General features: G+C 37.7%; 1 protein-coding gene across 1 annotated transcript in view; it reads left to right on the top strand.

Moving 5' to 3' along the window:
- The first annotated feature begins 4,682 nt into the window (after positions 1–4,682).
- Positions 4,683–12,838, top strand: part of dgkb (diacylglycerol kinase, beta) — a 77,051-nt gene continuing 68,895 nt past the window's right edge. The window contains exon 1 of the mRNA XM_041988637.1: positions 4,683–4,819. Within this exon, the coding sequence (XP_041844571.1) occupies positions 4,750–4,819 (70 nt within the window). The 5' untranslated portion in view covers positions 4,683–4,749. The remainder of the gene's footprint in view (positions 4,820–12,838) is intronic.

The following is a 12,838-nucleotide window of genomic DNA, read 5'->3' as shown; positions in this document are numbered from 1 at the left end:
ATCTAAAGGTTGGCAGGCAAATAAATTGGAGATATTAGATTTGTCCCAGGAAATGCTCATAGCACAAGTCCTTTGTCTTCCGTCTTCTTACAGCATGTCTGAAAAGCAGGACAGCAAGAGAGAAACTGTCATTAAGTATCATTCAGATATCCTGCCGAAGGTTTTTTTGGGAACAGTGTGATCTTGAAAACAACACACTATACTGCATACTTGCTCATGAATCCTTAGAAAATGGCTAATGCAGAGTTGGTAATGTGGGAATTTTTAAAGTCCCCAAATCATACATTTCCTTTGAAGGCCTTGTTATGCCAGTTTATATTAAATGCTTAATGCTGGGAAAAGGAATCTGTGGTCTGAATGGTGCAAGGAATCAAAAGGTTCAGGACTTTAACAAGAAGGGCACAAATTTGCATCCTGCCTGAATTTTGGAGAAGAAACAAGAATGTTTATTATCACACTGTTTTAATTTGTTTCATGCAGGAGACAAACTGTCCTTGAAAACAATCAAATACTGCCATTTCTTTAAACCTGAAAATGTTAAAATCAAGCATTTAATGGACATTTACCAAAGTTACGTCAACTTTTTTCCTCAGTTGGTCCTTTAGAAGCACCTTCAGTTGGAAAAGTCTCACACTGATTTTGTATAAACCACAAAACTGTTTGCTGCTATATTCTTATAACAAATTTCATGTCCTTGTAAATTAAAATCACATGCCAGTTGTTGCTAACCCGATTAGACAGATGACCTTCTAGTTTTGGTAAAAGGGCATAAGATTCAGGGTAATTTGCACACACAGAAGTGAAAAACGATTTCCTTTTCATGGAGATAAATGGACTTTTATAGGTCAAAATACTTTTAAAGCATAGAAACAAGCAGTCCAAGATAATTTTATCTTAAGAGATGTACATATTTTAGAAAATACATTTAACATTTACATGATTGCCAGCAGGACAGTGATGGCACAACTTTTTTGTAGGATGTTGGTAACAAGTTGTGACTGATAGTTTTCTCCTCAACACTGATGTATTTCAGACACAAATTCATATATTCCTTTTTTATTTGTGCAGTATCAACCTACACAAGCCTTGACTGTGGCTGTAGCTGTAATAATCTTTATTAAAAATGATAAAATACACTAATGATTATAAAATCCTACCTATGAGAATATTGTTTTTAGAGCAATTTTCCCTGATGTTAGCTTGCACAGACATATTTCAGACGTGAACTAAATTACATCATATCCCCAACATGTTTTTTGTTAAGACTGAACAACTTAAGTTTTAAATATTGTTTCTGAGTATATGTCACTTCCAGCAGCTTTGTCAGAACAAAGACAAGTGTCTTCATGGTTGAGGGGCCCGGGAAGTTATATTTTAAGGGAAAAGAAATTAAAAAAAAAGGACCTGTAAACACTAGCACTTATTTGTGCTAGCTAGTTAGTTAGTAATAGCATGCTCCTTCATCTTTCAAGCTCCTGACTCTGGCCTGCAATGCACTACAGTCCGTGTTGGTCGATGTAGTGCGCAGCTTCTGTACACTATATCAGTTAAGATATCTGGGAAGTATTTATGGAAAATAAATTCACATAAAGGAAGTAAACATTAACAGTGACCAGTGCTAGCTAGTTGTAGTTAGCGGTAGCTTGCATTAGCATGCTGTTTCATCTTTAAAGCTCCTTGCTCTGGGCTGAAATGCATGATTGATGTTGATCATTGTAATGTACAGCTTCTGTACACTACTTTTGGTCTTTTTTGTGATGGGTTTGTGGTTCAAAAATGTTATAGTCAAAATTTTGTACATCACAAAAAGGCTCACTCCGCGCTAATCTTCACCTTCATTTCCCTCTATTTTCCCTCTACAAATTTTTCCTTCTCACATCAACCCCCACCCTGTATATCATCTGTTTACTTCTTCTGAAGTTCTTCAAAAATAATCTTCCATAGGATGCTGGATCACCATCTGTCCTATGCTGATCCTGATGTGGCAGACTGGAGCTTGTCATAGTGACTGGAGAAGAGATGTCTTGAAAGGAGGAGGATGTGAGAGATGAAATAGAGAGAAAGCCAGAGAGCATAGGACCAAGCCATTCAGGGAAGGGAGGGGAAGATGAGCACCAGAGCGGCTGAGGGGAGGGATGGAGGGATGTGACGTGAGCGAGCGGGAGTATGGAAACTGATCACTGCAGGCAGAACAGAGCTGGATTATTCTGCTCTCCCTCATCCCTCTCTTTCTATCTCTCTGTCTCACCACTCCACATCCTCGGCGATGCTGCTCTAACCAGACACCGCCAGAGAAAAACAAACACTCCACCACTCACATATTCCTACACTGACATGCAGCAGAGAGAGCTGCTGCTCTTGTGCAGACACATACACAGATACGCACTCTAATTACAACCCCCACCTGGCTTGCAGTTGAGAGAAGATGACAGGAATGTGTGTGAGTAGCTTCATCTGAAAACATCTGCCTGGAGGACTCCTTGCATCCCTCTTTGTGGTTATCTACAGCTCTGCAGGTGAGCGGCATTTTGATATCTCATCTCATTCATTCAGTGTTGTGTGTCGCAGTGGCCACCACCTACTGCATGTGTGTGTGTGTCATGGCATCAGTTAAGATCTCCCGTCAGTGCACGTAACACACGGATCCACGCTTTATCTCTACATTGCGCTGCTGGAATGCAGTTATTCTGATGGCATTTGCAAAGCTGGATTCTGGTTGTTGAGGTTACCAGCTAAGTGTTTTGTTAGGTTACACTGCAGTAAGACAACACTGGAAGGAGAGGGGATAATTACAGTGCAGTGCACTGAAGGAAAATATTGCACACATCAGTTTGATTTTAAATGTACTGTATTGGATTTAAACTCAGAGGAGATCTAATATAAGTAACAAGATTTTCTACCAGCTTCTTTTTTGCTGTCTGTGCAAAATCAAAACAAAAAACAGACACTTCTAGCTCCATCTCCAGAGGAAGATCAAAGTTTATGCAGAGGAGGCTGATTCCTGCATAGCTAGTGTTAACACAGCAACTCTGGTGGATGCAGATTGTGTTGTTACTTTCCTTTATTTGTACAGTATAATAACAACAATGATCCTTTAATTATTTAGAAAGGTTGTGTTCATGCAATCATCGCCTCGTGCTAAAATTCTGCATGAGGGAATTTTCTGCACACAATAACACAAACACACATGCACTTGCATAAACACAAAGACAAATCAGTAATTTTTTAAAGAAAACCCGTTACATAATTTACATACAGGGGCACAAATAGACACATCTATTCTAACTGTGGGTGAACATCCACTTGTTGATCTGGGCTTTCTGAGGCCAGTAACTGGGTCAAATGCCTTGCTGGTGTTGGGACATACGCACACATTCACACAGCCACGTAGATGCCTGAGTGAGAGCTACTCAAACACAATTAAATGCACATTTGCTGCACACAAAACGGGGGAAACAAGTTTGATTGAATCATAACAGCAAAACTGCCACAGTGAATGATGTACTACACTTCTAACAAGCATATGCAGCATATTTGTGTTGAGCTGAGCAGTGATGCCTGGCTTTTATCAAATGGCAAATATATGAGGCAACTTAACACTGCTCAGATTTTTATTCAAGTTCCACCTGAAATGTAGTTTGATTATATTATCCTATAAAACCTGGAATTTATTTGCACATTTATGATTATTGCTGTGTACAGCTTTTGTTAAAGTGCAGTTTTTAGCTGCAGAGTCTAGAACATTTTTTCTGTCGGTGCTTAAAAGGTGATTTATCAGCTTTAGACTCAAATTAAAAAAAAAATGTTTAAAAACAGTTAATTTACCTCTAATAAAACACTGAATATTGAATTCAGTTAAAAAATATAAGCACACTCATACAGAAGCCCATTTAGCCTGAATGGGCTCGTGTTGTCATCATGGAAACCAAGTGAGGCTGTTGCAGGGAACATTGTGAAAAGCAGCATTAGCACAGCTTTTAATTTTTATTGCACCCAAAAGAGCTTTTCTTTGTTTCTTTTCACTGGTTGCATTTGTGATGCTTCATTCTAAACCAGAGTTGAGCTGATGTTGCATTCAGTTTCTTTCAGGTTGTTCCCTTTCTAAAAATAGAACACATGCATTAAAAATGCTCTCTATATTTTTCAGTGATAATCACAATAAAATGTCACAAAATGGACATTCCAACTTTCCCAATTCAGAATGTAAATGTGGGTATAGGTAATATTGTCAATGTTGCATTGAAATTTAAGCTAAATTTGTCTTGTCTGTCCATCCATCTGTTTGTGTACCACTACTGCAACTGAAACAGTCTTCTTCTTTCTGTAATGGTAATGCTTAAATGAACATGATGAACAATCTGGGCTTTTATATGAAGGTAGGAACATAAATCTACCAGTAAATGAGATTTTGATTTCCCACCCCAGCATTGATGACTGGGGTGGGAATGCCACATTCTTGCCTTTGGAGACAGATTTTGGGGAAGGTCTGCTAATAAGTGCAAGCAACTATTTTGATTTGTTATCTCCTCCATCATCAAACAGAACAAGACTCCCTAAGAATATACAGCTACAGAGTCGCTGCATCTAACCTGATTTGCCATTTTCTTTGCCCTTTACTGAAAAAAAGGGAGTGATGTCTGTTCTTGTTAACGGAGCTGGTGATCTGATGTTTTTCAGTGTGAGACGCCCTGCTGTGTGTGTTGCCGTCCAAGGAATGCTCGGTGGATACAAAATCGTGGCCTGAACATAATGAGCAACCAGGACAAATGGGTCACCCTGACCCCAGCTGAATTTGCCTTGCTTCAGGAATACACACAGTGTGAGTAGAGGAGGTATTCTCCAGTGACTATGTTACAAAGGGTTGGGGTTTTCTTTTTTTTTTCTAATAACTATAATGGATGCTATTAAACCCCCAGGCAACCAAGAACTGGTGGTATCGAATGAACAGGCACTGCTTGTAACTAATAGTGTTAAACCAGTTTTTTTCAATTTTCAAAGGGCAGTGACAACTCCAGAAATGTGCACAATAAATGTCACAGTGCCATCACACAAGTCTGAAAAGTAAAGTTTTAAGGTTTGAAAAGTTGCGTAGTGTATCTTTAATTGAACCATAGTTTGTTTGCTTGGGAGGGTTCATTTGGGGAGGTGTGAACATTCATCTGAACTCGGATGCAGATCAAAGAAGCAAACTATGGTCTACCTAAAAACATAACTCCTAGTTCGCTTCAATTATTTCTTTTTATTCCTTCAGTAAGTCTTGACCCAGCTCTGCTTCAGGCAAGGAGAGGAATATGCTACACAAAAAATGTGTTTCATTTGACTAAGTTCAGTATCAAATCAGTCTTGTACAGGCTGAATGTTGCAACTTGCAATTGTACAGAATTTAGGAGACGTGAGAGATGACCTCAATCCAACTTATTGTTAATGTTACTAAGTTCTCCTTTGTTTTACTCATGAACTACTCAGAAGTTTGGTTTTTCAGCTTGTTTGTTTGATCTGTTATTGTAGGTCTCAGTGGCTCCTTTTCACAAGCAGCAGAGAACTATTTTCTACAGAATTTCTGCCAAAAACACTGAACTTAGTGATATAACTGTTAAGAGCTATAGCTGCTAAATGTACTATTTAACAGCTAAAGAGAGAGATTTTTCCTTTGAGAGTTGAAGACTATAAGCTCACAAAACAAATCATTTTAAAATTTAATGTATAACCTTTTTATGCATGATGGTCATTACAGTAAACAGCAACTATTTATTTATTTATTTTTTACTATTAAGAAAGGCTGTTGAGGACATACTTGCATCGCTACGGACACTAATGAGTCACTCCACATACTGCCACCTGCTGGCCAGCCGGTGTACGCGTGCAAAAAATAGCTTAAAACTAAGATGGCTGATCGACAGACAGAAATGCAGGTCACCTTGGGAATGACTGCCATTGCCTTTATAGTCAAAAACTCTTGCGGGTGATAAAATATTAGTAACATAAACTAGAAACTAAGGATCTGTATAGTTGTAAAAAAATTGATAACATCCAAATTGGGTTTATTTTAGATTGGAAGTAACTTATTATTAATCAGCTGAAATCCGTAATCAGTACAGAAAGAACCACAGGGTTGTGGAGGAATCTTTGTCAAGTGAGGATGCTGATAGTGGAAGGTAGGATTAATGGCTGCCAGTAAAGGAAGAACTCCTGTGTTTTAGCAATGATGACATTGAAGGTTCCATCCAGAAAAAGACTAGGGGAAGACCCAGTGCCACCCCACCTCCTCTGAAATGCAGAGCAGTGTCCAAGGTCCCCCTGGCCCTGGAGACCACTGACTCAAACTTCCAGAAGCAAAAAAAATGCAAACATGTTTTCAATGCTGCATGCACACGAAAAACAAAGTTCTTCTGCATTCAGTGTCTTTGTGCTTTGTGTCCTGCTGCTTTGCCAAGGAATACTTTCTAGGGGATGAAAAAGTATACATAACTTAAGAGTTGCTTCTGTATTACATTTGAATGAGTCCTGAACAAGCAACCTTTATTGTAGAAAATTCTCACTATTCATGTTAATGAGCATATAATTTACTACGTGATGTGGTCTCATTATTGTTTTAAGAGTATATAAAGGTTAGCTCAAGCATGTGTAGATGAAGCTGTCTAGATGGAAGAAGGGTTATGTGACAGCCTCATTATTCCTTTTTTGTACATTACTGAGTTCAGTCATCAATGATCTTTGTTTAGTTTCACTTAGTTTTTAAAAAAATATATTTCAAGACCTGAATGTGGGATGGATGAGACATGAGCAGAGGGCAGAGAATGAGGATTCAGCAACAATTTTAGCATTTTCAAATGTCTAACACATCAGTTTAAGACTATTTCTACGTTTATTTTTGAATATATATATAAAAAAGTCATTAATTTGTCAAATACATTTTGTGTTCAAAATGTATGTAGTCCACTAAAGTGGACAAATAAAAAATTCTTTGCAAAGTAGATGTTCAAAATATTTTTTCTCATGCCTAAAGATGTCTAAAACAACTTGATTGAGGTTGTCATAGTTCATGCATGAAAGGAAAAAAATATTTAAAGATTATAACTCCAAATAAATATTAATGCTGTTATTGCTGCATACATGGTAAATATGTGTAAGAGGGCTGTCCAGCCAAAGTGATACTCTATATGTTGGTAGTGTGCCTACAAATCATTGTGTGATAAGCAAGTGGCGGAATGCAGGGTTACGTGGAAGCTGGAGTCTATCTTAGTAATTACCAGGTGAGAGGCAGGACACACCCTGGACAGATCACTGGTCTGTCACAGGGCTCGAAGGAATTAATAAAATAAATTAAAAAAAGACTGATGAAAATGTTGGCTGGAGCATCTGGTCAGGATGCCTTCTGGTGAGGTGTTCCAGACATGCCCAACCGGAAGGAGGCCCTGGGGAAGACCCAGAACACTCTGAAGGGATTACATCTCTCGGCTGGTCTGGGAACTCCTCAGGATCCCCCCAGATGAGCTGGTGAATGTGGCCGGAGGGAAGTCTGGGCTTCCCTGCTTAGGCATCTGCCCTGCGACCTGACACCAGATAAGTGGTAGAAAGTGGAGCGATGGAAAATATCAATGATTTTTCAATCACATTTTAACATTACAACAGATGAAGCCAAACATATCCATGCACATCTTCTTGTGAGACAAGGCTGCACGGATGGTAAGCAGGCAGATGCTAGAGGCATAGAAAAGTATGTAGCACTTTTCAACTCAGAATCTGCAAGATTTAAGTAGACATATAGTAGATGTTTAGATATTTGGATCAGTTGTTCAATTTCTTACATGCAGCAGCTTTGCCTCTTTTTATAAAAAATATAGACTCTGTACACATCTTTTGCTCATTACAAAGCAGATTAAAAACACGATTGTAGCTGTTTTGAGGGGCATCTAATTCTTTAACACATAGACATAGACTAACTCATCCCAAAACAAACACTGATGCTCTATTAATTTTTTTAAATATAATTCCTGCAGAAATAAGAAAATCATGTTTTCCCCTTGTATTTACTCTTTTTTTCATATGGTGGCCTAATGATATCTTTTCCAGTTTTTTATTGAGAGGAAATACTGCACTCCATTACTTTGAGTTGTTGGAAAGTTGGAAGAATCTCTGCTTTAGTTTATTTATTAATCCTCCATGTAAATAGAAACACAATATTCACAGAAGTCCCTGCACATAAACACAAGCTCTTTATTTGTTGTGGTGATTTTGGCTCTTTATGTCCTGGCCCTAAGTTTGTCTTGAAGGAAGCTACTAAAGTGTTTAATCTTTGAGGTGGGCTCCAGAATGATTAATTGTCAAACTTACCAAACTGTGCTCTGGATGTCTTTAGTTTATGTTACGCTCTGAGATGTTGATGTTTTTCATCATTTAAAATGGCACCAGGAATGGAAAATATGATGCTACCTGGAAGGCTCACCAAAAGATTCTGTGCACCACCCACACATAGATAAGGACAGGCTTTGAAAGTGAAGAAAAACATGGTAGCCACACTAAATCATTTGAAGAAAGACAAATAAACCATCTATGGAAAAGAAAATGGATGTTAAGGGTCTAGCTTTAAGTGCTTTTATACCAGCTGTATTTATATAATAGCAAGTAGATAAACTGTACTTTCGTAGTTGAACATATTTCAGAGCTATTTTACGAGTCATTTTAACCATTACCTCTTTTATTTGCTATTCAGAGCAGATAAGATTATGAATCTTAATAATGAATGCTTCTCACCCAGGATCTCTTGTAGAAATGTTTTACTTGATAATGACTTTTTTTTTTCGCTTTAATTGCTCTGATTCTGTGCCAACATTGTTCTTTACTCTGCAGAACTCTTGGCAGATGCTACAGTCAGGAGTCAGTGAGCTTCTGTTTGTTGTTTTCTTGCGTTTTCACACATTTTGCTGCTATTTTAAGTTTGAATGAAGGAAAAACCTGTTTTATAGACACGAATCTTCACAAATGCCTGAAATTACAACCGTGCTGGTACAAACTGCAGCCCACATAATGAAAAATCAAATTATCAAATCAGCAAGAGAAAAGTGCTGATGTGTGTGCTCATGTACACACAGGTGCACGACAGATTTTGCATAATCACGTTTCCATGAGCTCTGGGTGACTCCACATGCACTCTGCAGCTGGTTATAAAACCTCCTGCTCTCATCTAAGCACTTCACCTTCCTCATATCCCCCTTCATCTCTCCTCTACTGTATCATCCCCTTTTCTTCTTATTAAGGCGAGCTGTGCACACTTTCATAACATTTTAATGGCTCTGTTTCTAGGCAGCTCCGACACAATTACAGTCTCTCTTTCTGTAATATAACCACTAATGTAACTAGTTCCAGTAATTTCAACAAAAGCAGAACTGTTTTTGCCTCCAGGGCAAAAAGAAAAAACTGTTTATGAACGTAAAGAACATCAAATGAGTTGTGTCCTCTAATTGCATGCCATGCATTAATTAAATCATTACCCTGATTGAGAAAACACATGGTTGTTCAACAGTGGCTGCAGCATGACAGGCTATCAGTGGGCTCATAATCACTCTGCTCTGTAATGGTTATGTGTTGATGGTGCACTAATAAAGGTGGTCAGTAATGATGACACATATTCAGTCAACTGTGGGGTATTTATTTCAAGTCACTATTGGTAAAATGGATTCTGAGAAAATCATAGATCCGAAGCCATTAGTGCAGGAGGCGACAAATTGCTTTTAAGAGTAGGAGAGCTCAGATGCACTTTCAGATAGACACAGAATATCAGCTGTTTTTAAAGATAACTAAATACACACATTTTCAGAGGCATTTTTCTCAAGCAGACACCAGCCGATAATCTGGGAAAATTATGCTAGATTCTCCGCTGTGTTTTAATGCATGACACAATGTTTTTCTTACTTTAACCATGTTAGTTTTAACCTTAACAAGGTTGTTTGAAATGAGTGAATCTATGAAATGAAAGAAAGCACAAAGAAATAGCGACAGTTGTGTTTGTGTGTATGTGTTGCCATCCTCCAATCCCTTCCACTTGTTAAATATGCAGCAACAGGTATGCCTACTGACAGTGATGACCAACGGCTAATATTTGTTGAAATGCTGCAACTTCGTGTTCATCTGGAGTTGTTTTTCATGTAGCACAAAAAAGCTAAAATAGTGTGGACATGTAATAACTTTTTCCACAATTTCACATTTGACAGAATTGTTTGTGAGCTTGATAGATGTTTTAAGTTACCAAAAAAAAACAAAAAAACAATGACCTTAAAAGATACAATATAAACCTCCATCAGAGAAAAATTAGGCTGTAAACCATTTGAGAACTGATCCAGTGTGTTGTTTGGCTAATTATTTTTAATGTTGTAAAGTTTGCCTTCATTTATTGAGTTCAATAAACAAAGAAGTGTTTTATACAGTATTGCACTGCATGAAACATCAAAGTTTTACAATGCTGGAGACACCACTATGAAGAGGATAAATCAAGACAAAAGTTAAAGACAAGCTGTCAAATTAGAGAAGGTGGTGCATCATTTCAGCATGTGTCAGGCCTTAACTTTGCACTTTGTTGCTAGAGGTCTTTCAACACTGCTGCTAGCCTGATGCCATTAGAGACATGCAGTGCAAGCAGCTGTTTACATGTACGATTGAATAAATCTAACATGTAAACAGCTGCTTGCACTGCAGTGCTACTATCAATTTTGCATGTTTTCATTACCTGCATCCCATCTGAAACCCATTCTATGTGAACAACATAACATGCAAGTTTTTGTTTAGCATACTATCCTCTTTGTTAGCTAACACTAACTGTTTTAACAAATGTGCGCTGTGCAGCTAGCTTTTGTCACCTTACATGGTAAAGCTTTAGTTCGCTAGCTTGTAAATTAGAGAGAATTAACCTTGCACAGATAACTTAGCACAGAAAGACTGTTGCTATCTTTGTTGCTAAACAGCAAGAAGGTTTTGGTTTGAGTGTTTTCTGTGGGCTTTATGTGTTCTCAGTGTGCTGGTCACCGTCATCATCAGTAACCTGTGCTAAAGGGGTCCAGCTGCAAAGATGCCAGTGATTTTTGCACATTTGGCAGCGTTAGCCTGAAGGCTGTCTTTTTTCTTAACAAACAATTGTTCCAAGCCTTTCTTGCATTTCAAATTTTAGCAGTATCACTTTTCCATATGTTTTGTTTTAGCATTAGCCCCAAAATGTGAGGGTCTAAAGTTGTAATAACTGGTGCATATGTGATGATTTTGTGTTGTTATTATGAAGGTCATTGTCCTCGTACAGAAAAGCTCCTGGGTGTTTCTGAAAGGCTGACTATGGCTTTTAGCTACAAGCTGATATAAAAAGGGCGTATATGGCCCGTAGTACTGTGCAATCATTCCTGAGGTGTGTTCAAATAAAAACAAATAAATAAAGTTTACTTTTTAGTCCACAGCACTATTGGTTATTGAACAGGATTTTTGGAGAATCTGGAAAAAGGTTTCTTGCCAGGGGTTTAACAAAGTCTGTCTTTGTGCAATTCAAAATAACTTCATTGCACCAGTTACAAAGATAATGAAATCCTAAACCAAGAAGGATATTTTAATGACAATTTTGTTTGCTTTCTTTTCTTTCTTTCTTTCTTTTTTAACCTCTGAATTATCCTTGTAATAGACTGTCCAGGCTCCACCAGGCCCTTTGTACTATTTTACATGGCTCTGAGGTGTATAAAGCAAGTATAAAGATGGATAAATGGAGTATTGGTTTGTCATAAATATAGGTTTACTCATTTATCTTTTTATCTATTTTGGCTGCTTGTAATGTATGGATATGTTGGGTAATATTTTCATTGTTTAAAATTATTAGCATACATTGATGTGCTTTATTTTGAGTTAAATGACCTGAGGAAAGGAGAGAAGGTCAGAAGTACTCAGTTCTGTGGTATGAAGAGCTGATACAAGGCTTCATGAGGTCAGATTATCAAAGGACAAATGCAGATGGCATGCATATAGCAGTGCTTGTATCACAAGACAAACAGCGTGAAGAGCTTAAACACACACCTAGAACAGAGAAGCCTTTAAGACCAACCAATCAGAACTAATTCTGGGATTAGAGAGAACAGTGCATATGGTGTGAAGGCGATTGATAAGACAAAGTAAGTTATAACAGGAAACAGTGTTTCTCCTCCATAGTCAGGCAGAAAGGCAAATAATGAGAGCAGAGTATGTGTGTTGTCTTCTAAAGCTCTCTCATCGATGATAGGGAGAAGAAAGTTGAAACCATGGCCATTCTGGTTTAGTACTATCACAACATTTTATTATTATCACCTTCCATACATCATTCAGTATAAGACTTGTGTGCATGTTTTGTACTTGATTCACATCTGGGAGGTTGAGATCAGATTAACAGCTTGGTGACTGATGCGAGCCAAATAAACATGGGACCTCATATCAATTTAAATCAAATCAAAAAGCAAACTTTATTTATAAATCACTTTTCATACAAAAACAGTGCAAAGTAATTTAAATAAAAACAACTTGTTAATATATTTATATAAGAACACAAACTCGATCATACTCTCTCTTTCACCCCCCACCCCCCAAGTTTCTGCCTCTTTAACTGAAACATCAATATAAGAACATTTAAGGATAAACATCTGGTTTGGAAGAAATGATTCCTTCATATGAGAGACTGTATGAGAGACAAAAAAATTGTTAACCTGAGGAATATTCCAAACCTTAGTCATGCTTGCTGCACAATTAGCCAGTAAAAATGTTTTCATACAACACCTAAATTTTAACTTTTTGTCACTCAGGTGATTTTTTTCTAAATCATTCCACTGGTGGTTGGACTTCA

Source organism: Melanotaenia boesemani, chromosome 6 (genome assembly GCF_017639745.1).
Source record: "Melanotaenia boesemani isolate fMelBoe1 chromosome 6, fMelBoe1.pri, whole genome shotgun sequence".
In the NCBI taxonomy this organism is placed as follows: domain Eukaryota; kingdom Metazoa; phylum Chordata; class Actinopteri; order Atheriniformes; family Melanotaeniidae; genus Melanotaenia; species Melanotaenia boesemani.
This window is presented reverse-complemented; position numbering and strand designations above follow the sequence as displayed.